This window comes from Rhinatrema bivittatum, chromosome 17 (genome assembly GCF_901001135.1).
Source record: "Rhinatrema bivittatum chromosome 17, aRhiBiv1.1, whole genome shotgun sequence".
Classification (NCBI taxonomy): Eukaryota; Metazoa; Chordata; class Amphibia; order Gymnophiona; family Rhinatrematidae; genus Rhinatrema; species Rhinatrema bivittatum.
In genome coordinates this window covers 27,658,670-27,684,519 of record NC_042631.1, presented here as the reverse complement: position 1 = coordinate 27,684,519, position 25,850 = coordinate 27,658,670, and the positions used below count along the sequence as shown (strand labels likewise).

The following is a 25,850-nucleotide window of genomic DNA, read 5'->3' as shown; positions in this document are numbered from 1 at the left end:
AACAAAGTCAGAAATGGTATTAGTCTTAGTATAACTGTTGCCTTAAAACAGTGCTTATGACCATTGTGTGTTGGCTCATCAATTTCAACCCAGCTAATGTTAGTTGCTTACCTCTAATGGCAGAGAAATGACCTTGGTGATGGAATGGAATGGAATGGAAATGATCAGGGTAATCATGATTTGAGTCATTATAGTTGATTTTTCCTATCCTCTTTCTATTTCCGAGCATTGAGGATTGGGAGATCACAGCCCCATCACGATATCTGTGACTGTTTTCTTGGCAGAACATTACAGAGGTTTGCCATTGTGTTCTGCATTCCACAGCACCCTATCTTAGTTTCTAAAATAGTTTACTTTAGTTTGGGTCACACCTTTCTACAGGTAAAACATGAAGGGGCAAAGGGGTACGCGCATAAGATACGCTCGTACCCCCCGAAAACCTGCCCCAAGTTCCCCTTGCGCACGTCGGCAGCCTATGTTGCATAGGCTGCCGGCGCGTGCAAAGCCCTGGGACGCGTGTAAGTCCCGGGGCTTTCCTGGGGGGGGGGGGGGGGCATGTCACGGCTGGCGCATCATCAAGGGCATTCTGGGGGCATGGCCACGGCCTCCAGACCAGCACCCGGACCGGAACATGGCGCGCCGGCAGCTGGCCCAGCGCGTGCAAGTTACGCCTGCCTCAGGCAGGCGTAACTTTTGCAATAAAGCTAGGGGGAGGGGGAATTAGTTAGGGCCGGGGGGCGGGTTAGTTAGGGGACGGAAAGGGAAGGTGGGGGGCGCCGGAAAGAAAGTTCTCTCCAAGGCCGCTCCAATTTCAGAGCGACCTCGGAGGGAACGGAGGCAGCCTGCGCAGCTCGGCGTGCGCAGGCTGCAAATTTTGCACAGCTTGCGCATGCCGACCCTGGATTTTAATAGATATGCGCGGCTACGAGCATATCTATTAAAATCCGGCATGCTCTTGTTTGCGCTGGGTGTGCGAACAAAAGTACGCGCTCGCATACTTTTTAAAAATCTGCCCCGAAATGCACAAACAATTTGAGGTTTATATTCAGCTGCTGTTTGGCTCTGTTAGATAGCGGATAAACTTATCCGGTTAACTAGTGCTGTATATTCAGTGGTATAGCCAAGCTGCTGAATATACCTGGCTATCTTAAAGTTAGCTGGATAAGTTTATCCAGATCACTTTAGGACAGCTCGATGAGACAACAGCTCTGAATATCGGAGTTAGCCGAATAACTTATTGGACTAACTCAGCTCCTCCCCAGAACCCCTCCAGACCACTCCTGTCTTATCCAGCCAAATTCTAGCTGGATAAATAGTTATTCAGATAGAATTTAGCTGGATAAGTGGCCACATTTTCATTTAGCTGGATAACTTCTTAGATATCTGGCTAAATGTACTTAAATATGGACCTTTGTATGTTTTTAACAAATCAATTAGCATTATATGCATCTTCCCTGGTGGTACCCCAGCCAGGTACTAGCTAACCCCACTTTGCTCAACTTCCAAAATTTAACAATCTTGGGCTCTCCGAGGCCATGGTTGCTGGGAATTTATGGTGGTTAACTTCTTTATCATTTACTTTTGCTCTTCTGTAACTAATAAGAAAATAATCCCAGTTGCAAAAACATGGCAGAAAGCAAGTGTCAAAAACAAAAACCTGACACTTATCCACCAATAAAAATTGCACGATCACAAAATGGATAGAAATCACATTTATTTATGAAATTAGAATTAAATATTTTTTAGGTATAGTTTAATCACTTTGTTGATATGATTTCTATCCATGGCATGATTATGCAAAGAACCAGCATCACCATGTAGAGTGCCTACATGATATGAGCTTAACAGCTAAGACAAAAAAACATGCAAAGTAATAGATAGGCTGCCCAAAATAGGTAGGTACTATAACATTTAAAAAAAAAAATAAATCCAAAAGCATAGGACTAGGATAATTCTGGCAAAAAACAAATAAATAAATAAAATATATATAAATATATAACAAGGCAATTTCAAAGAAATAAGAACCACAAAAAATGCTACTTGTATATGATTCTGCAGCTCACAGCATGTTAACTCTTGAAATCACTTGTGTTTTTGATCTGTTCTCTGTTTAATTTAAAAAGAGTAATAGAATAACAGAACTGATTTAAAAAAATCAATGAATTCTATAGTATGGCATTTATCCAGATATTAGATCCTAAAATTAGACCCCAGTCTCAGCCTCTTCACTGATAACTGAGCTGGGATTTTTTATCTGCTTCATAAAACTACATCTTTCTTGGCGTTTGCAACGTAAGCAATAGGGGATGTCCAGGCCAAAGAGTTTTGTTTTGGTTTCTTTTGGCTCATTTAAGTGGGAATTTTCATTTTGTTCTCTTTTTTTTTTTTTGTTCATTTTTGGAAGTTCGTGCATGTAGTTCCACAGCTGTGCGCAAAAAAAGCACTTTGCACATGCACATTGGAAGGTTGTATGCACAGAGTGTTTTTTTCTGCGTACAGCTATGAACTATGCACAAACTGCCAAAAGCAAATACAAATGAATTTTTACTTAACCAAAAAGTCAATTTTTGGTTCATTCCCAATGGAATGAACCAAATCAATAATGCCTCCAAAAAGAATGAAAAATTTCATTGTTTTAAACTAAAGCATATCCTTGATAAGCAATCATTCCTCATTCAGCTGTTCATGTGCACTTCTCCCTATCTTATCTGGTCTTTCACTTACAAAATTATGTAAGATTCCTGCCATAATCCCTGCCATTCACATAAGGATTTCAGCTACAGAATACTGTCCCTGCTTATTTCTGGAAAAGCTTCTTTCTAGAATACATCTCCAACGATATTCTGTGATAATGAAATATTCAAACCATTAGAGCCCCAATATAGCTCAACTCAATTTTATTGGTACAAATTACTCTTGCTGCATATTCAACTAGACTTCAATTCTGCAAAATCAGAGGTGTTGCCCCTCCTTGCCAAAAAAAATTATGCACGTGAGAAAACTTCTGTGGATTGAGTCAAATATTTCTTTAATTGGCCCAAATATCCTATTTGTAGCATGATAAAAAATGCATATGCCAACAATCTCCTGATATTTAACCATGTACATAGCACAGAACCAAGACCTCACTGCAAAATAAAAGTGGATTACAAAGCTCAGGAAGTTTCTTTACTGAAATGACATCAGACAATGGTCAACCTCTTACACAATTTTACCATCTGGTGAAAGAAGTCACCCTGTAGCTTTGTAGTTCACTGTGTTGACCTTTATCTACAGTGTGTCATTTTTCAAAAATCTGCTGAGCAGGTAATTTTACACACTTATCTTGAGGCAAATTTTCATCCAACTAGATTTGTGACTGAAAATTTGCCTGGCTAACTTTAGGCTGCTATATGTGTGATTAGAATTGTGCAGGTAAATTTAGCTGGTTAGCCAGTAGGTGTCACTGTTGTGCAATGGATGAGACTTCCTTCCTCCACTCCACCAAGTGCTATTGAACACTGCCTTCACAGCATCTCCACCCATGGCTAGCCCAGCGAATAGAAGCCAGGTCAGGGAATTAAACCCAGTTCCTCTACATGGCAGTTTGCAGCACTTGCCATCAAGTCACTGGGCTAATCCTGGTACATTTTTTTTTTTTTAAATATACATGCATTTCTTTTCTTTCTTTCTCTATCTAAACCATACATAGTATATGATGGCAGATAAAGACCAAAATTCCATCCAGTCTGCCCAACAAGTTGCTTTTACTAGAAACTGCCCCTCTGTGCACGTTACCCTGTACCAATTGTGCTCTGATCCTGGTGTGCATCCTGCTCTATTGAATGCACAAGTGTGTTTTAATAAGTAAAGGAAAGAAAGCAGTAGCTTTCTTTTCTAACACATTTGGAAAGAATTATTTATAGATATTATAGTAATGCATGAGGCAGTGCTATACAAGGTAGATTATTAGTCAGTTTTAGCTAAAATAAACCACTGCTTTTAATGGCTTAGGCTTTCCTGTTTTGGGGAAAAGCCTCATTCATGACAAATGTTACCACTGCTGGCATGATCGACAGCTGTAAACCTAGGTTACTTATCTTCATGGCAATCAGATACTATTAGACAGCAGCACACACTGAAAACACTAGAGTAGATTCTTCAGCAATCTGTCCCCTAAGCTACATTTCTGTCGCCAAGTTTTAAATGATGATGGAGTCTCCCATCTCTTTTACTATTTTTGTTTGTGAGACTGTTGATGTGATTATAAGGCCAATCATTAATCTGCAAATGAGACCATAAATGACCCAAGTGAAACCTGCAGATATGAAGTTGCAGAGCTGACTTTTCTTCTCTCATTCTTTTCCTTTTGGGCTTGTGTTCAGTTGATTTTCAAGCCATGGATGGTCAAGTGACAGAATTGCTTCAATCTGACCCTGTCCATTAAATGTAACAAGGTAAACCCAATTATTAGCATATTCCTGGGTTTTTTTTTCACTAAGATAAACAGAAGGTCAAAGTCACTATATTTAGTTTATAGAGTCCTAATTTTAGCATCCCCTGTCATGCTGATTTGTTGTTTTATGTCCTTGACAAATATCCCCAGTGATTTGGGATTTTCATGTGTATTCCCCAAAGGAGACTAATGTCTTAAGTAGATGAAATGATTTAATGTATTTTGCATGTCATGTTACAGGGCTTAGCTGCCTGGAGGATTTATTTTCATCCTGCATGGCATAGCAACATTTGGAGTAAGTGGAACATAAAAATTACAATGTCACCCCATGCACTAATAACACAGACTGATTATACAGTATTTAACAATGGGCTACAGTGAACTACTACAGAAAAGCTCCAGTTCATGAGCAGACCTATGATTCATTCCCCAGGCCGACAGCAACTGAGTGCATTAGAAAAGTGATATGTTTGGTTGCCTGCAATGCAGGAGCCATGTGACTGTTGAGTCCTGACGTGTTGTTAAGGAGGAGCTGAAACCATTTAGGAAAGCATAGCCTGATCTACATTTTCACTTTTTTCTCTTGCAAATATTGTGAGCTGGTTTAGTGATTCAAATCCCAAATTTTAATTAAAAAAGAAATACAATGGAACGCTGGGATAGACCTAGTGAATAAGTAGCTGTAAGTAATTAGTTTACCACTGGAGATCATCAGTGCTGCTTTCTGAAAACACACCTACAAATACTTAGCATTACTACAGAAAATCCCAAAACTATAATGCTAGAATAGTACATGGTAAAATATCACATACTAAAGTAAAGCTGGATCTCTGGATATGATCTGAACATTAACCACAATAGCAATGCATATAGAGGCAGATTTTAAAAGGGTTACGTGCGTAACCCCGAAAACCCGCTCCTGCGCATGCTGAGCTTTTTTGCATAGGCTCGGCGACGTGCGCAAGCTCCGGAACGCTCATATGTCCCAGGGCTTGAAAAAAGGGGCGGGGAGTGAGCGGGGCGGTCCGGGGGTGGGACGGGGGCAAGACCGAGGCCTCCAGCACAGCGGCCGTGCTGGGGGATCGCGCGCCAGCACTTGGCTGGCGCGCGCAACCTATGCCTGCCCAGAGGCAGGCAAAAATAAAAAAAATAAAGGTGGGGGGAGGATTTAGGTAGGGCTGGAGGGTGGGTTAGATAGGGGAAGGGAGGGGAAGGGAGGGGGAGGTGGAAGGAATGTTTCTTCCGAGGCCGCTCCAATTTTGGAGCGGCCTCGGATGGAACGGGGAAAGCCATCGGGGCTCCCCTAGGGCTCGGCGCGCGCAAGGTGCACAAGTGTGCACCTTGTGCGCGCTGACCCTGAATTTTATAACATGTGCGCGTGGCTGCGCGCACATGTTATAAAATCGGGCGTAGATTTGTGCGTGCCGGGTTGCCCGCAGAAATCTATGCTCGTGCGTAGCTACTAAAATCTGGCCCATAATTATTAGGCATGATCAGAGTAGGAGAAAGAGGGGGCAGTTGTACTAGTGCCCGAGGCTGGAGAAACAAAATTCAAAATATATTTAGAAAAGATATGAATGCTTTTTGTATTTTCCTAGCTTTAAATACTGAATTCTTTATTGTCAATGCTTCTGCCCATCAGATTTACATTCATTGCTTAAAATGTATAAAATGTTGACACCAGCTCGATAATTTGACTCAGATATTCATTGTATTATTTTGCCACCACTTTATTATATATAGAAACATATAGAAAATGACGGCAGTAAAAGACTGTATGGCCCATCCAGTCTGCCCATCCATCCATTTAATTTAGCTTTATAATTCCTATCACTTCCTTAGAGATCCCCTGCATCTATCCCATGCTTTCTTGAAGTCAGATACCATTTTTGTCTCCACCGCTTCCACTGGGAGGCTGTTCCAAACATCTACCATCCTCTCTGTAAAGAAATATTTCCTAAAATTACTCCTGAATCTACTCCCTTGCACCCTCATTACATGACCACTCATTCTAGAGCCTCCTTTCCAGTCTCACCTCCTGTGCATGGAAACCTTTGAGGTATTTGGATGTCTCTATCATATCTCCCCTATCTCACCTTTCCTCTAGAGTATACATTATTTAGATCTTTTAGTCTATCCCCATATGCTTTAGAACAAAGATCACTGACAATTGTAGTAGCCACCCTCTGGACCAACTCCATCCTGTTTATATCCTTTTGAATCTACTTTGTACAATTCTGGAGACCACACCTTCAAAAGGATGTAAATAAGATGGAGTCGTTCCAGATGGTGGCTATTAAAATGGTCAGTGATCTTCATTCTAAAGCATATGGGGACAGACTTAAAGATCTAGATATGTATACTGTAGAGGAAAGGAAAGACAGGGGTAATATGAAAGAGACATTCAAATATGTCAAAGGCCCGGTCACGCAGGATGCACAAGTGTGCACCCCCTTGTGCGCACTGACCCCTGATTTTATAGCATGTGCGCACCAGCACGTGCATATTATAAAATTGGGCATCCATGTGTGCGCGCCGAGTAGCGTGCTCGCATTCTTTTAAAATCTTGTTACGATTCCTCCTGTAGCTGTGCCACAGGAGGCCTCTCACCTTCTCTGGAGGCCGCTCCGAAGCCGGGGCCTTGCCTGAGTAATCCTCCAGATCTTGCTCCACAGCCTGGGAGGCCTTCGGTGTCAGCAGCGCCTACCCGAGGCCTACTCCACTGCAGCCTGGATGCTCTGGTGTGGACCACGCCCTTCTCCTAAGGGGGAGGCCCGAGGTTCCTCTCCACTCTTGTAGGGCCAGAGAGGTGTGGCCCATCTGGACTCCTCCCAGACAGTTGCCTGCTCCTGGGGTATAAAAGCTCTTCTCCAGCATTCATGCATTGCCTTGCGTTGGAGTTACTCGTCTCTGGAGGTCTCCTCTTCCAGCGCTCCGTCAGGCCTTCGTTCTTTGTTCCAGCTTGGTGTCCGGTGTCTTGCACGTTCCTGATGTTTCTTTATGTTCCTTGATGTTGGTTCCTGTTGTTCCTGTCCCAGTCCTCGCTCCTAACTGCCGGTGTGCAGTACCTCACCTCTGACTGCCGGTGTGCAGTATCTCGCTTTGACTGCCGGTGTGCAGTATCTCGCTTTGACTGCCGGTGTGCAGCATATTGTTCCTGATTCTTTGTCTTTAGTACCTCGTTCCCTTCCTGTGCTGGTCCCGCTCCTCTGGTTGTAGGACAGGGTGGTCCATGACCAGACCAGTGGTACTGGCTGTGTAGGGCGCCCTGAGGGACCGTGCCAATGTCTGAACCTTCCAAGTTCCTAAGTCTACATCTATAGTCTACAGTTCCTGAGTCTTTGTCTTCTGTTCCTGAACCTCCATCTGCCCACGCCCTGAGTCCGACCTGCTGCCTTTTGCCATCCCAGCGGCAGGTCCAAAAGGGCCGGGAACGGTCAGAGGAACCAGCATTCCATAGTTGGTTCCAGAGGCATGCAGGTCTGGCTGGGGGTCGGGCCGTCTCTCGCCACCCACGCTGTCACACACTACACCTACCCTTGGCGTGGTCCTGAGTCACCTGTGCCAGAGGCCAAAGGGCACACTTCCTCTAAGGGGGACCACTCTCCCAGTGCTCCCCATAACAATCTACCCCATTTGCTGTTTTTGCATGTGTAATTATATGTTTGCATACCATTCATAAAACTTTTGCAAAATTGCTAAGCTGAAAAATCACGTAGATCGCCTCATTAAGGATTTGCACTCAGCAAACAAAGGCAAAAAATCATGCAATTTGGTGATTTTTTGCAAAACTTAATTACATCTTTAAGAGTTGTAATTGAGTTTTTTTTTTTTGCAATAAAGTCTGATTTTGTGCAGACTTTATGCAAAATGAAAGCCGTAAATCTCATTGAATATTATCATCATGGGAAAAATTCCATGTGATACCGACTCACTGCTGTGAGCAAACTCACAGATTCCTCTAGGTTAGGTGGCCAGTGCAAACAGCTAATCAGTAATCAGACAATGGACAGGTGACTGTGGCCATCTCGTGAACAGCTCCAGAGAAGATATAAGAATTTCTTGTGAATGTAGGCACATACCCCATGTGAATCTTCAATTCTAGCAGCCTATGCCGTATAATGCAGTTCACTATTATTAGGGCTTAAAATATTTGGAGTGTTTCATTTTGCAAGGCTGGAAGCCTGATGAAGACCCTGAGCAAATGGCAGCATTTACATCTCTCTGAAAACTCTGCAAACCACTGTGCTGCTGTACTTACCAGGAGCAGAAAGAGGTTAATGTTGCTGGCAGCTTAGAGCCAGCTACACAAAAATCTCCCAGAGATTACATCCTTTGATTATGTCACCACAGATGTTTTCCAAAATCCTTCTGTGACAGATGTTATCCATTGGCAATTCTGACAGGTTGTTGTTTTCAGGGGGTGTGTGTGAGGATAAAACCTCCAGGTTGGAATTATTTCTATTGCCTAGAGTAATTCCTCCCCCCCCCCCCCCCTATTTAGTGCAGTTTATTATCAACCTTGCTTGAGGCTTTACATAAAAGCAAGTGGAGAGAAGATGTGAATTCCTAAAGGGTCATTTTACAAAGTTACAAGTGTAAATGTAGCAATTTTCAAAAGCCATTTACATGCCTAAAGTGCACTTACATGTGAATATTCTATGTAAAATTCAATGGCAATTAGTTTAATAATTTTCAAAAGCCCACTTACATGGGCAAAGTGCATGTACAGGTGTAAAACCCAGCTGTAAGCATGAAAATTCTTTCGGAACCCCACCACCACCACCACCACCACCACCACCAGTATGCATTTAAATAGCTAGAAAAGTTTTCATAATGAAAAGCCACGGATGTATATGAAGTCACAATGATATAAATTTATATAAACATAAATATAAATGATATAAACACTGGAATTTTGGGAAGATTGCCTCCGAGAGATCAACCTTCTCACCAGCTTAAATCTGATACTAAATACTGCTAAAACGGAACTCCTTCTCATCTCCCCAAAAAATAATAATTCCACATTATGTCCACCAACCAACCTACCCACTACTCAGACTAGGGTCTTAGGAGTAACAATAGACAACCATCTCAATTTAAAATCCTTCATCAAACAAACAACAAGAGACGGCTTTTATAAACTTCAGGTCCTGAAAAGAATCAAACCTCTCCTTCATATGCGAGACTTCAGAATGGTCCTTCAAGCAGTAATCTTCTCCAAGATAGACTACTGTAATTCTATCTTACTTGGTCTTCCTTCCGCTTCTATTAAACCCGTTCAGATGCTTCAAAACTCGGCAGCAAGAATTTTGACAAACACCAGGAGAAGAAATCACATCTTCCCCATTCTCAAAAATTTACACTGGCTGCCAATACACTTTAGAGTCCTTCACAAGTCCATCACCATCATCTATAAAGCAATCCATCACCAGACTCCACTCGATTTACAAATCCCTCTCAGACGACATACATCCCACAGACCTATCAGAGAAGCTTAGAGGATCATTAATCATTCCCCAACCCAAATCCACACACCATCTATCTTTTAAAGACCGGGCATTCTCCACAGCCGGTCCCTCGATATGGAATTCTATTCCATCGGATCTGAGACAAGAACCTTGCCTACTAACTTTTAGAAAAAGGCTTAAGACTTGGTTATTTAAACAAGCCTTCCCAGAACCTAACTAAATCATTACAACAACTCAATAAGACACTACTATATAATGTAAATAACCACTTATAAATCTGCTCTGTTCATCTAACTCTTTTTCCTCCCCCCAGTTAGAAAAACCTTGTTTTATGTAACTTTACAGTTCTATGCACTTGTTCAATGTTCTGTTTTACACCCCCTGTTATCTGTAAACCGGCATGATGTGATTGTATCACGAATGCCGGTATAGAAAAACTTTAAATAAATAAATAAAGGCTGCAGTTCCAATGACGTTTTACAGAATTTAGGGCTGGATTTACTAACACTTTTCTCCCAGTCTGTGTCTACAGGAAAAATGCTTAGTAAATGACCCCTTAGTTTGGAAATGTTGCTGACTGGCAGTGCATGGTGGTGGGTAGTAAAAGCATGAGACATTGGTCCACATCAACTATAAATGTCTACTACTTGCTGAATGTCAGCTCAGATGCTGAAATTTAGAATGTGATCTCTTTGGGACCATCTAACTATGGCCTGGATTTATCAAAATGCACTAAATATCTCATGCGATAGGAAAGGGGGTGGAGAGAGAGAAAGAGCACCTAGCCATAATGCCCTCACACTAGATAGGTATTTATATCTCTATGGGAAGCCCACCTAGTAACTCGAGATGAGGTTTAGGTATTAGTGTAGGGGTTAGAGGCCACTTTGACATTCAAAGTGAAACATATGAACAGCACAGTGCTCTCTTGTGAAGATTTGAGGACCTTCGGAGTGAGGAAACAGAGTCCATCAAGCTAGGTTGAGAGAACATTGCACAAATCTCATGTTTGGCTGAGTTTCCTCACTCCGAAGGTCATCAACAGACATGGTGGACCTCTATCTAGAAGAGTTGATGGTATAGGAAATGGAATGCTGCATAGTAGTCGGGTGAGCAGTCATGCAGAACTGAACGCCTAAGTCATGCATGCATCCCTGAAATACTGCAGAACTTCACTGGAACGCATTTTGTCTGGGGTATTGAGAAAAGCAAAAGATCGATCAATCAGCTGAATGAATGATATTGAAAGCGTGTTCTTTTTCAGCAGCTCAAATGAAAGCTCAGAAATCCTTTTTCAAAATGGTTTAGTCTAGTTTGTCTTAAAACCAGAAGCCCTTTGGAAAGCTGATTTTTTTTTATAGGAATGTATTTATTTTGAGATATTTTGTATCTACTACTTAACATCAAAGCAACAATGTTGATACAATACGCTTCTTCAGCATAGAGCACGTGAAATATCTGGTCACAGCTAATGTGGGTTCTTATCATACAAAGCAGGAAAACAATGGGTTTTGTAAGACACCTGTCCACTATAATTTGGAACCTGTTTTTTTATTTTTTTAAACAGGCAATATTTGGCACATATCATGTTACACTATGGCAAACATATGATCCACATTTATCTCTGGTGTGTATATATACCCCAAGAGCATCAGCAAAGATCCTAGCTCCTATTTCCTAGATGACATCTGACTTTTTCCAGTTATATCAGAGCTGGAGAACAGGTCAGTTCAATAAGGATTTGTCTCATATTTTGACTGATCATAAGTTTTTCGCATGGTTTGACAATGCTTCAGGAGAAAGTCTTCAGGTTACTTTATCTGCCTCAGAAATGTCATCCAACTAACTACAGAGTTGTTTTTAAGGGTGTTGATGTTTCTAAGACAGAAATTGAGGGGAAAATGGCATTTCCCAAATTGGTTCATGCTATACTTAAAATATGCACCAGTGCAAATGACAATAAGTTCACACTTTGGCAACAGGGCACATTATCTTCAAATGTTTGACCGTGCACCATATGAAAATATAAATTTAGCTTCATGCCAAACGGGAAGCTCTTAGTCTGAGTCCATATAACCACCGTGATCTTCCACTGCATATCACAAGTTTTGCTTGGTGCTTGATGCTTGCATGAATGACATATATTTTAGCAATCAGTTTTTAGTTACAGAAAATGCTATCCTATCCATCCAGTTCCCTAAATCTTTCCATTCCTCATTGCCACACTAAAGTCCACTACTATAAGTGTATTTATTGAAAATGTTATTTGCTCTGGCTGCTTACCATATCTGTATTGCAATCAATAAATCCCTCCTTGACCCCTGGAATGCAGTCATTATGCAGAAAACCTTCAGCTCTTAACACATGCCAAACTTTCATAGTCTGATTTTTAATCAGCTAGTCTCTCTAACAATCTAATATGCCATAAATTTCTTCTGAGAAAAAAAAAGAAAAAAGATCAGTTTAGGAATGTCATCCAACAATATAAATCACAAGGGTTTTTTGTTTGTTTGGTTTTTTTTTAATGAAATGACAGTTGTTTAAGGTTTTTCCCTAGTTAGCTATCGCCAGACGATTATATTTCCCCATTGACCATCATGTCACATTTGCATTTGCTTAAATTCTGGATTTATGATCTCATAAGTACAAGTAGTTAGGTCTCAGCTTTGTGCTACATCATAACTATGTAAGCTGTCAACATGTAAAATTAAGATACCAAAATATCCTTTCTAAATACTCAAGTATCTACATCTAAACTCTTCCCAGTAAATAACTAGATTGTATGGCATGTGCACTAAAATTGATGTTAAATTCTTTTTATCATGCTTGGGTAAAAATAGCCTCAGTAGCACATGAACTCTACCTTTGCCCTGCTGTCATATGACAGGGCAAAGGTAGCGCCGGTGCCATTTCTACAACGCAGCGGAGGCCCTAGAGCAGGGGTCGGGAACCCATGGCTCGCGAGCCAGATATGGCTCTTTTGAGGGCTGCATCTGGCTCGCAGACACGTGTCGCCATACTTCGCGGTTCCCCGCTGACCCAGCTGCTCCCCGGTCCTCCGCCGCCCGGGCTTAAAATGCTGTCAGCCCGGGCGGAACGCGGCAGGACAACTGGAGTCAGCGGCACCGGCGTGCTCTCTTCTCCTCCCCCCCACCCGCGGCCCGGAAGAGGAAGTGGAGAGCATCGGGTGCCTGCGCGGGAAGAAGAGACCACACTAGCGTGGTCTCTTCTTCCGCGCAGGCACCCGATGCTCACCACTTCCTCTTCCGGGCCGCGGGGGGGAGGAGAAGAGAGCACGCCGACTGGAGTCATCCGGGTGCCTGCGCGGGAGTCATCGGGTGTCAGCCGGGTGCCAGCGCTGCAGTCTTCTTCCCGCGCAGGCACCCGATGCTCTCCACTTCCTCTTCCGGGCCGCGGGAAGAAGAGAGCACGCCGGTGCTCTCTTCTTCCCGCGGCCCGGAAGAGGAAGTGGAGAGCATCGGGTGCCTGCGCGGGAAGAAGACTGCAGCGCGGCTCGGAGGAAAATGAAAATCTTCAACTGCGGCCGATGGGACTCCGCCTTCGCCTCCGCGAGGGCTGAAAATGAAGGAGGTTAGCGTTGGGAGGTGGCTGCTGCTGCCGCGAGTTCCCGGGGGGGGGAGGGGGAGAGAGAGAGTGAATGAGCGAGCAAGCATGTGTGTTTGAGATCCTGTGTGTGTGAGTGAGAGATTGCATGTATGTGAATGATTGAGAGCCTGTATATGTGAAAGAGAGTATGTCTGTGATTGAGATCCTGCCTGTGAGAGAGAGAGCATGAATGTAAGTTTACCATTGGGAACCTGTATGTGTAAGTTTGTAATTGAAAACCTGTTTGTTTGAAAGAGTATGTGTGTATGATTGAGATCCTTTGTGTGTGAGAGAGATCATGTGTATGTATGATTAAGAGCCTGTGTGTATAAGTAAGAGAGAGATCATGTGTGTCTGTGTCTGATTGACAGCTGGTTTAGGTGATGGAGCATGTGAGTATGTGATTGAGAGCCTGTGTTTAAATGAGAGAGAGAGACCATGTGTGTCTGTGTGTGATTGAGAGCTGATTTAGGTGAGGGAGCATGTGAGTATGTGATTGAGAGCCTGTGTGTAAATGAGAGAAAGAGAGGACATGTTTGTAAGCATGTGAATGAGAGTCTGTGTGTGAGAGAAAAAGACAGCATGTATTTATGTGATTGAAAGCCTGTGTGTGTGTAAGCGTGAAAAGATAGACAGCATGTGTGTAAATGTGTAATTAAGAGCCTATATAAGTGAGAGAGAAAAAACATTTGTATATGTGAGTGACTGAGAGCATGTGTGTATAGGTGTGTCATTGAGAGCCAGTGTGAGAGAGAGCGCTGGTATGTGACTGAGAGAGGAGAAAGTTCCAAGCAAACCACCCCACCTCCTGCTAATTCAGAACAATCTCAGGACACCTGGATATCAAACGTTCCCAGGTATGCAGAGCAAAAAAATTTTTGTATCCTTATTATTTTTCATTACTGGATCTTTGTGTCTGCTATTTTGAAATATTTTGTTGGTATCTGGAAATGTTTTATATGAGTTTTTAATTATTGGATATTCCACTCATCAGCTGTTTCGAAATATGTTCTTTTTGTTAGTACAGTTTTACTGCTGATGATTTTATATTTCTTGATTTGTTTTATAAGGATGTGTGATGTTTCTTTTTTCCTTTGTTACACTGCATACAGAGACTCTGGCTTGTTGCAGTTTCCAATTCAGTTTTTGTCTGCATGCTTCTTGTTATGCGTTTTGGTCTCTTTATTCTATGTTAGGTGAGGGACAGCACGTGATTCAGGTGAGGTTTTCTGCTGGCGTGTAGTTTCTGTGTAGGACTCTATAGCAGCCTGACTTGGTCCGTTTTCCTAATAGGAGATGTATTGGTGTCTTAAGGCCTGGTGTAATATTTTCAGAGACTTATTGTACTTTAAAAGTGTGATCTTACATAAAATGCACACATTTACTTGTATTTAGTTTTAAACATATTGTATGGCTCTCATGGAATTACATTTTAAAATATGTGGCGTTTATGGCTCTCTCAGCCAAAAAGGTTCCTGACCCCTGCCCTAGAGTAAAAGATCACACCGGGACCCTCCCTCTGGACCCCAGGTAATTTAAGGCATTTTGGGGGGGTTCGGGAGGGTGGGGGATTTATTTTAAAGGGTCGGGGTGGGTTTTAGGGATGTTTTAGTGTGCCAGTTTTCCCGCCCTCCCCCGATTTACGATTTACATGATATTTTAAATAACAAAACCGCGACGATAAGATTCCCTCCCCCCCCCAGCCGAAATCGATCGTTAAGATGATCGATCACACGATTCACATCTCTACCTAGCATCCAACCAACTTCCCCGCTCTGTGAGTACCTTATAGTAACAGGGCAGCATCAGCATAATGACTAGTCATTCTGAAGCCTCAGTAGTCTTTCAATAGACTGATCACAGCAAGGAGTGTAATGGTTATTGCCATATGCCAGCAAATCAAATTCATAAGCTGACAGCACCACCATGTACCCCATCCCTTGATACTCCTCCCACCCCTTCTGCAGCATCAATGCCAAGCAGAAATGGCCATCTCAATGGGCCATGGACCAGAGGTGAAAAGGGGCATCCAACTTGGAAGGGAAGAAACTACCTCATGGGCATTTCTGCTAGATTCCACTCACTACAATATGTCGGGGATTCTCTTCTCTGGCATCCCCCTCTATTTTCTCCCTTATTTTTTATTATGTATTATTTATGAAACATCATCAATATAAACTGATGCACATATATTGGTAGTCTGAAAAAATGTGATGCAAAATATTCACACTATATTAACAACATTGAAAATCTATAAAACTATTAACAAGTATGGAAGGTTATAAGAAATTATAAGGTTATAATTACAAGGTAAGAGAAAATAATAGAGATGGATACAATTTGTACGTATGGGGACATAAAGCAGAAGCAGATCTGTGAACATTGCTGCAAATGGAAGGCACAGAGACCACGGTTTGGGAGTTAACAGAATTCTTTACAGGAGAAATGGGTTTTGAGGTAACATTTAAAGGAGGAAAGCAGGGAAGTAAGCAAACAGGTAACGTGAATTTTAGAAGTATTGTGGAACAAGGGTCAAGGTGAAAAGATGAGAGAGGGCTGAGGAAACATAGGGGCTGAAAGGAGGGACACCTCATTGGAGCACAGGATGATGGAAACATGAAGACTAAGGTCTGGGGTTGGTGGAATGCAGGACTTTGAAATAAAATATTAATAATGCTATCCACTTTTATTAATGCATTTTTTCACATCCTCTACAAACCTCAGTCACAGCATTTAAGCTATGAAGATAGGACATACTTGATGGCACTAATTTTGAGGTCTTTGGATTGATACAGTGTGTTGAACTGACATCTTTGATCAAGTAACAGTATGTTGTTATATAGTAATTTCAGCACTCCCACAGGATAAGATTAGAACATTTGATTGAGACCTTCAACAAAGCCTTCCAAATGACACATTTAGAACAACTCTCTGGTGCTGAAAGAACCTATCAAAAATGAAACACCTGGTCTTATGCATGTACCTGTTCTAACTTTCAAGCCAATCTGTAAACTCATACAACTCCGTTTTTCTACATGATAGATCCCTGAAGAATGCATATCAAGTAGTAAGCATTAATGTTGCATTCTTCACAGACCACACTGACAATTGCCATCCTAAGATTGGATGATGCTAATTGATTGCTTGATCATGATATCATAGGTAACAATATATCCCTCACTCCAAATGCTGTATTCATTCAGTAACGATGAAGCACTGAAGGCCATAAGATGACTTTAACCAATAAACTCAACAGATATGATCAGGACCTTACACAGAAGGCAATACAAAATTCTAAAATGATTGAAACCTCTCAAAGGCAACGCAAAATTCTAAACTGCAAAGTGAATTTAATTAGTGGTGGGCCATATTACTGCTTTATAGCATTCCTTGTGTTTCATTCTGTTTAAAAAAAAAAAAAAAAAAGATCCTTGAACCTTTTTTTGCAGATGGAAAAATGTGGAAACATGAATAACTTTAATTAGCTATTTAGCAATAATGGTCAACAAATGAAGAGGCTATAACAAGAGTGAGAAAGGATTGCATTGCATTTCAGCCCATCTGGGGAACTTGAATAGACAAGACAAAAATCAATGGTGCACTGGAAAAGACAAGACAGAGAGGTCATTATTTCCATTCATTGTAATTCTATTATAATTGCTAACCACTGTGATTTTATGGCACATGTGGTATATTCAATCAGAATAAACCAAACTAAAACTATTACTTTTAGACTTTAAAGAGTCTATTGCCTTAATGAATCATAATACTGGATTCTCATTAAACTGTGTCATAAGGGGCCATGCTAACGGCTCATTGACAGAGCTGTGCAGTGCCAGGCAGAGGGACCCCGGCTTAAATCCCAGATCAGGCTTTTTACTCTCTGGGTTGGCAGAGGCTGGGGATGGCACAGAGGCATTGTTCAGAGCCCCTATGGGGAGGGTAAGTGAGCCATTGTGATCGCTTGACAGTGACAACTAGTGGCCAGATCTAGGGCCCATGATTGCAGGATTCTAAAAAGAGGCCCGGTGAGTGGCATCGAGCTCAGGGCCATCTCTGCAATGACTGGACTAAGGTAAATTGGGACAGGATAACAAAAAGCTGCCCTGGTAATTGTGCATGAAGGTTCCTGGCACCAGATCTGAGCTGGAAGCCCAGAGGACCTGAAGAAAACTGGTGGGTCCCTAAGGACAACAACAAAAACCTATGTCCTAAGATTTACAATTTGCTATACGATAAACAGGATTACCATTCATTCCTGGCAGCAATATTAAAGCAAAATGCAAACATCTTGTGATAACTGCAAATATGGTAAAATGTTATCGCATTCCTGAAAAGTGCCAGTCTTTATTAATAGTTTCCATGTGTCTGCAATACATGAATAAATACAGTTTGGTTTGTTCTACTGCATAGAACTGATTGGCATGCATCATTTTTACACTGTTTTCAGGAATCTTTAGGAATGAAGCCGCCAACAGGTAAAATCCACACATCGCCCTCGGTTGTGGAAGCTACCCACTACAATGCGTGCACTTTAAATAACATTATGGGGTTCTTTGTGGTTGAGCCAATCAGGTAGGCTGATTGAGTGCTTTGTGATCTTTGGTTTTGGACTGGGACTATTTCATTGCCACCATTGCTACAATGCCACACTTATTGAACCAAAAAAAACCCCCCCTCCAAAACAAACCCTAAATCATTAGATAGAATAAATATCAGGTTCCTTCCAAAAATGTGTTTGAAAGAGAAGATATCCATTGCAGAAGTGCAAGAGCCGACATCGTTTAGAAAACGTTTTCCTATTCAGCATAGAAATATTCCAATGCGTCTTTTACTATATAATGAATATCTAAAAAAAAAAAAAGTTCAGTGAAAACCTTAGCATTATATTCCATTCACTAAAAGGTTTTTTTTTTCCATTTTGTGTCTATTGGAAAAAATGTTTAGTATATTGAGAGTCAGATGTAGTTATGTTGTTAAATACATTATTTTGGTATCGATTTGTTTAATACAAGGCGTATACACTAAGAAGGCTATCGATTATGTAATTACTATTAATTAGCTGCAGTCAATCCCAACTCCTTTACAGCTTTTGTGATTGGTTATTTTATTAGACGGTGGATAACGTTAATGTTTTCTGCTTGACTCCTACAATGCGGATTCTCTCTACCTTGGTGATCAACAACAACACTGGAAGGAAAAAAAAACAAAAACCAAAAACCCCTAACAAAATCTTTTTTCCTCACAGAATTGGAAGGCGACCCTTAAATTTGGTGATAAAGTCATCCATGATTTTTCAAATGATGTATTTACTAGAGATGTTAACGGTGCACTACCGTGTAGCGTTTACGCCAAACAATAATGCGGGTTATGTGCCAAGCTCCTTACATCAACAACCTGAGGACCAGTCACAGTTTTGCAGGGAAGCAAGGACTGAATCAAATGGGTGTACTCAAGAGAATGAATGTATCGTGAAGGCGACAAACTGCACTACAGCAAAGGCAGCAACAGCAGCTGCATAACAACCAGGATCACCTTGTAAAACCAGTCTCTGTATGCGTCTGTATTCAACACTCGATTTTGCTGTTTACTCAGGCTCTGTGCCCCTCCAAATCCATCAATATTCATCATTACAATGCCCCCCCTGACTCGGCAAATGTTCCTGACACAGACCTATGTAGTAAAAATCAGCTTTGCTTTACAAAATAAATAAATAAATAAAAATCCTTGCCTTTGTATAGGTTTCTCGCAACATTTTGGCAAGGATACCTATTCACAGACCCCCAAATGATAGGATAAATATATTGTAGACTGTCATCCATTTTTGTAAAATTAGAAACCCTTGCACGTACTATACACACAGTCCTCCATATTCCTTTAAATACTGTGGTGAAGGTGAAAGCTGTATTCAGCTTTACTTGAAGGTACGGATATATTTTGTTATAGCTTTAAACAGAAATTCCCTCAAAATACAAGCCTTTTGAGTAAAATATATATTAAAAAAAAAAAAAAAAAAAAAAGGAAATTCTGCATCCTTATATTGTCTGTGTCCTACAATATCAGCCATTGCATCCGACTGTCGTGCGACCTCCTTGAGCTTAAAGCCTGACTCGCTGAACCCTCCACCGGCCATCGATCAATGCAACAGATCAACATCCTACCGATTGCCGCATCCCTCATATCCAGACACTGATTGTGGTATGTCATGCCTAGAGCGTGCTCCTGGCCACAGTGAATTTCAGACATGCTACACAGCTATAACCCATTTATAATTGTACTACACATCCATGCCTTTAGCGTTTATCCATACAGCTTTTTAGCTAGAGGCATGTCATCTGTCCTTCTCCCTAGCATCCGTTTTGTAGTCAAGGACTTTCCCTAAATTAATGTTTGAAACTTGAGCAAAGATGTCGCCTAAATTCTGAAGAAGCAATGGTGGGATTTGGCACCTCTATAAATGAATCTTTTTCCAATTCCTTTTTGTGGCTATAGCATGCACTTATTGCTGGGAAGAAGAGAACAGCTATGTGAGTCTCCGGGGAGAAAAAAAAACAAAACCTCGCGTCGTATCTACTCTCCAGACAACAGCAAGAGCTCCTCTACTGCACGGCCGGTCCCCTACCAAGACGGCAGAGGAGCATAAGCGCGCAACCAACACCTTATTCATGAAGTGCTAAACGGGAAGCAGGCTTACCCTGGCATATCTGGAGGAATAAGGGTCCTCAAAGAGCGCCCAAATCCGAGGCTGCCACCTCCTCCAAAAGCCCCCAGATCTTCCGTCGGGCGAGTCACTCATAGCCAAGCGTTTAGTCATCTCCAGTTCCTCCTCGCCGTCCGCCGAGTCTCCGGTGCCGTCTCCCTCCCCGTCCTCGGCGCTGCTCTCCGGCGGCCCCCCGCCAAAGCTGTCCAGCGCCTCCTCGGCGTCCCGGTGCTGCCTGTAGGTCATCCAGCAACAGGGCTCCACGTCCGTCTCGTCGATGCCCCAGAAGGCGAGCTCCTCCTCGTACAGAGGGCCGCACACGTCCGCCGGGCAGTGCAGCTTGCCCGTGCGGTAGTAGTTCAGGATGTGGGCGAAGACGCCCGGGTGGCGGTCGAAGAAGAACTCGTCCGTCCTGGGGTCATAGTCGAAGTGGCTGTGGGCGTCGGGCTCGGCGAGCCAGGCCAGCCGCGTCCCCGGCAGGGTGCGCAGGGTGCTGCGGTAGGTCTGGTGCCTAGTGCCGCCCACGTTGATCACGATGCGATCGTTCTCCTCGCCTTGGCCCATCGCGTCTCTTAGGCATGTCGCGGGCGAGCTTCCCTCGTCCGAGCCCTCCCCGCAGCGCGGCACATCCGGAGTCCGTCCTCTCCTCCCTCCCCACCTTTTGGAGGCTCTGCAAAAAAACAGCAACCCGGCAAGGGCAGCAGCCGCCGCCGCTCAGACAGCAGGGCAGAGGGTTCTGGCTCCGGTTCCGGGAGATGTGGGAAGAGAGGTGGGGGGGGGGGGGGGGGGGCGGCTGGGGCGGCCGCCAGGCTCCGTCTCAGGGGAGAGCTGCCCGGGTCGCCTCCGTCCCCCGCCTCGCTGGGCACCCGCAGCAGCTCATCGCCAAAGCATCCGTGCCCGCCAGTCTCCTCTGTGCCCTCTACCGCTGCGGCTCTCCCGAGAGCCCGCTCAGCACGTAGCCCTCAGTTCTCCAAAAAAAAAAAAAAAAAAAGGAACCAGGGCAAGACGAAGAGGGGTGGGGGGAGGGAGAGGAGGGGAGGGGAACGCGAGGCAGAACAATAACGCGCAGCTCCGGCGTTCCTTACACTCCTCTCCTCCTCTTTGTGCATTCACCTCACACTTGGCTGGTGGGGTCTGGGTTTTGTTTTTTTTTTTGGGGGGGGGGGGGGGGAAGGGGGGTGGAGGCGAGCTTTCTGCACCAGCCCTGGCTATCTACAGGCGCTGTGCTAGCCCGAGCTCTCAAAGGGTTGCGGTGGGTTGTGATGGGGAAGGAAGGCGCAGCATGCGTGGTGCTGAAAGGACAGCTCCCAGCTCCCGGGCGCTCTCTTCTTGCTGGGGCGCTCCCCCGCTCCTCCCGGAACCTGCCTGCTCGCTCTCTGGGGGGTATGCACTGAAAGTAGCCAGCCCTGGTCACTGAGCGATGAAAGCTGCAGTCGGGAGTGAGAGGGAGCTGCTTCAGCCGCGGCTCAGTCCAGGCTGTCCGGTCTCCGGCCACCGCGCCAGTGCGCAGGCGTGCAGCCCGGCTCCTTCTATCCCGCGCTTACTCCCGAGGCCCTAGCGCTGGCGCGCTCTAAACTGGAATGGGAAAGGCAGTCCTCCGGGGCAGAGGACAAGAACCAATCGAATCATTTCTTCTTTGGGGGTATCCATTTGGGTTCAGTGGAAAAAGCCTCGAAGGGCAGGTTTCATGCAGTACCAGTCTCTTACAATAGCTACCGCAAGGGCCATGTACTAAGAGTGTGCTAAGAAATGTGCATGAAAAACTTCAAGCATATTTCTTAATATCTACTGCTTATATACTAATATTGGAAGACTGAGTTGGCCACCCCTGAGCCACAAACAAGTCTGGTTTTCAGAATATCAACCCTCCCCCCCCCCCCCCCCAGTAAAACCCCATACATTAGATTTGCATACAATGGAGGCAATGCATGCAACTTTATCCCATGCCTATTCATTGCGGATATCCTGTAACCAGACCTATTTGTGGCTCTTGAGGAGCGGAGTTAGCTACAACATAATGGTATATAGAGTGCACCTATACTATGAAAAGTACATTCATACAGGAGAAACCTGGGCCAGTCAGAAGCATACACAAAACATAACCCTAATTCTCTCTCATTAATTAGCCCATAGCCAAAGGGTTAATTAGCCTAGATCCCCACCTCCATTTTTTGATCTCACCTTTCAGCTGCCACTCCGCACACTGCTATCCCTCTAGCCACCTTCTGCCCCATCCCACTGAATGACATCTTCAACCCCTACCCCTTCATGCCAAGCTGGCACGAAGATAGTCTCTCAGCTCTGAGCTAACGGGTTTTCAGTGACTACCTGGCACCATAGAGTAGCACTGCAAATTTTGAACTGCATGCACTACATCTGACATCCCTTGCAAGCTTGGCTGATAAGAGGTAAAACATTCTTCTCCTGCCTCTTGGGCATTGGGGTGGGGATGATGGAGTGGAGATATTTAGGAGTCTCTGGGGCTGTAGGGAAATTATCTGGAATGATCTCTGTGCTGAAGGGTAAATGGGTAGATTGCTTTATGTATGATTTGTGTTGGGAGGAGTGACACAGGGAAGGCCCAGGATACAGCCTAAGCTGGTTTGAAAACTACTAGCATTGTCAGTTTACTATAGCCCTGGCCAGAAGTTAAATTTACACAATAAAAATGTTTATTAAGTTTAAACGCTTGATAACTGGACCTTAGTACTAATGAGGGTGCTGACAAGCAATTTAGATATTTAACATTTGTGAGTGCATAAACGTTTTAAAGCGTTAGAATATATGCTATCATGTTTTGCCCCATGTTAGTATGGAGTAGGTACTTATCCCCTAACAGCAGTTAAACTGTATTTGGAACGTGTTTGGATATTGATTAGTTCAATTCATTTTTTAAAATTATGTCAAATCTATTTTTTTTTTAAATTGGGAAACATGCACTCATTTCAAAGACAAAATTATGCTGGAAGGACTTTTTAAGTTTGGATATCAGGAAGTCTCCAAAGTGAAGTTAATTTGGTCAGTCTGTCTATCAACATGTAGTGTAGGAAGAAGAAATCTGGATCGTAGTAATTTTCCCAAAATGCATTGGAAGTTAAAAACCTGAAATTAGATCCATTTCCGATTTATAGATACTGCTGTGTCAATTTTACTCTGCGACCAAATTGACTTTGGTTTTGCTCTCTGTTTCCCCTGTTTCATCTAACTTTACTCTTTGAGGCAATTGAACCAATTACCGAAATCTCTAATGTATCAGCATTGTTGTTTTAGAAGACTACATTCTTCATGCTGACAATCCTATAAAATCAGCTGATGGGGATTATTTTAGCTTCAATGTCACACCTGAATTTACTGAAGTGAATTAACTCTGCAATCCATACAACTGGGCACATGCTTGATCTTATTTTTCATCTGGTAATGATTGAATGGTGATTCTATTGGTACTTTTTCCTTGACTTAGACCAACCATTATCTTGCATTTTTTTCTCTTTACCTTATGGCCCCAAGCACAGACACGATTGAGGCAGTAACAACTTTTAGGGACTTTTGACATATAAACCTGGATTCTTGTGCAGAGTTCTGTTACTTTCCAGATGACCTTGAGAACCTGTCCCTGGACAATCACATTGACAGTTGGAACACCATGCTTGATAATGCAATTGATAAAGTAGCTCCTTTCAGACATCGACAGGGCAACTTTTTTTTTTTTTTGTCATCCCTGGTTTCATTCTGGTCTTAGACTTAAAAGAAAAGTCTATCATTATGAGAGAGTTTGGCATGTGTAAAAATGATGATAAATGTAGTCTTTGTAAGACTTGGACTAAACTCTATTATAAGCAGATTAAAGAAGTTAAGAGAAGTTATCTTTCCAAAACAATCAAATCTGCAGCCAATCATTCAAAACAATTTTTTTAATTGGTTGCCCAATTTGACAATAAACTTGCTATTCTTCAGTGAGCTTTCAACTGATGTTTGCCATCTGTTTTGAGGATAAAATGGTAAAGATCGGCAATGAGTTTACTGCCCAAGACTAATGATCTGAGACTGGAAAATTGGGCATCCAAATGGCAGATGAAATTTGGTGTGGATGGGTGCAGGGTGATGCATATAGGGAAAAATAACCCATGCTATAGTTACACAATGTTGGGTTCCATATTAGGAGCTACCACCCAAGAAAGAGATCTAGGCGTCATAGTGGATAACACATTGAAATCATTGGTTCAGTGTGCTGCAGCAGTCAAAAAAGCAAACAGAATGTTGGGAATTATTAGAAAGGGAATGGTGAATAAAATGGAAAATGTCATAATGCCTCTGAATCGCTCCATGGTGAGACCACACCTTGAATACTATGTACAATTCTGGTTGCCACATCTCAAAAAAGATATAATTGCAATGGAGAAGGTACAGAGAAGGGCAACCAAAATTTATTTATTTATTTATTTCAAATTTTTATATACCGGCATTCGAGACAGCAGTCACATCATGCTGGTTCACATAAAACAGGGGTGCATAGTAAACATAACTATAACAAAGGTGCTGAAAAGGCAGTTACATATAACAGGGTGATAAGAACTTGGGTGAGAAGGAAGAGAAAGGATAGGTTATTAATTTAAATATGTAAAACAATAGAATGGATAACCAAGGTGTAGTTGGAGATTAGTTGACTATGTTGTAGGGAATGGAACAGCTCCCCTATGAGGAAAGAACAGCTCCCCTATGAGGAAAGACTAAAGAGGTTAGGACTTTTCAGCTTGGAGAAGAGACAGCTGAGGGGGGGGGGGGGGGGGAATATGATAGAGGTGTTTAAAATCATGAGAGGTCTAGAATGGGTTAATGTGAATCAGTTATTTACTCTTTCGGATAATGGAAAGACTAGGGGGCACTCCATGAAGTTAGCATGTGGCACATTTAAAACTAATCAGAGAGGGTTCTTTTTCACTCAACACACAATTAGACTCTGGAATTTGTTGCTGGAGGATGTGGTTAGTGCAGTTAGTGTAGCTGTGTTTAAAAAAGGATTGGATAAGTTCTTGGAGGAGAAGTCCATTACCTACAATTAATTAAGTTGACCTAGAAAATAGCCACTGCTATTACTAGCAACAGTAGCATGGAATAGACTTAGTTTTTGGGTACTTGCCAGGTTCTTATGGCCTGGATCGGCCACTGTTGGAAACAGGATACTGGGCTTGATGGACTCTTGATCTGACCCAGCATGGCATGTTCTTATGTTCTTATGTAAAATGAGTAATTGGTGTCTAGTAATGGCTTACCTATTTTTCCTTGACCAGGAGCAAATAGGCTTCTTTTAATATGACTTCTCCACTGGGTATTGCTCAATTGCTTTCAGTCATTCACCAATCCACTTCCCCGTTGGATCCAGTGCCTTCTCATTTGATTAAAAAACAAAAATGACAAGACCCAGTTCTGATCTCCTGATCTCCTTTATGGTGAATACCTGTCTCTCTAGTGGCTATGTGGCAAGTTCCACTTAAAACAAGCTAGGGTCTATCCATGTTTGAAGAATTATTCCTTAGACCCTACTACAACTAGCCATTATAGGACTGTGTGGATCTTCCCCTTCCTTAATAAAAGCATTGAACAAATAGTTGTAGATGAATGCATAATCCTTCATCCACAA

General features: G+C 42.8%; 2 protein-coding genes across 7 annotated transcripts in view; one reads left to right on the top strand and one right to left on the bottom strand.

Annotated features, from left to right (window-relative positions):
- Positions 1 to 20,788, bottom strand: part of KCNC1 (potassium voltage-gated channel subfamily C member 1) — a 194,148-nt gene extending 173,360 nt beyond the window's left edge. For 3 of the 4 annotated variants that reach the window (XM_029582872.1, XM_029582871.1, XM_029582873.1), the window contains exon 1: positions 20,207 to 20,776. In XM_029582872.1, coding sequence (XP_029438732.1) covers positions 20,207 to 20,776 — 570 coding nt within the window. Of the gene's footprint in view, positions 1 to 20,206 lie in introns of all 4 variants that reach the window. The other variant, XM_029582874.1, reaches the window with a different exon arrangement.
- The window catches only part of SERGEF (secretion regulating guanine nucleotide exchange factor), a 656,301-nt gene that overhangs the window by 403,729 nt on the left and 226,722 nt on the right, over positions 1 to 25,850 (top strand). Inside the window, exon 12 of one of the 3 annotated variants that reach the window (XM_029582885.1) lies at positions 18,761 to 19,532. The exons of the other annotated variants lie outside the window; for them this stretch is intronic. Within the exon in view, the coding sequence (XP_029438745.1) occupies positions 18,761 to 18,780 (20 nt within the window). The 3' untranslated portion in view covers positions 18,781 to 19,532. Of the gene's footprint in view, positions 1 to 18,760; positions 19,533 to 25,850 lie in introns of those variants that run through there. 3 annotated transcript variants of the gene reach the window in all.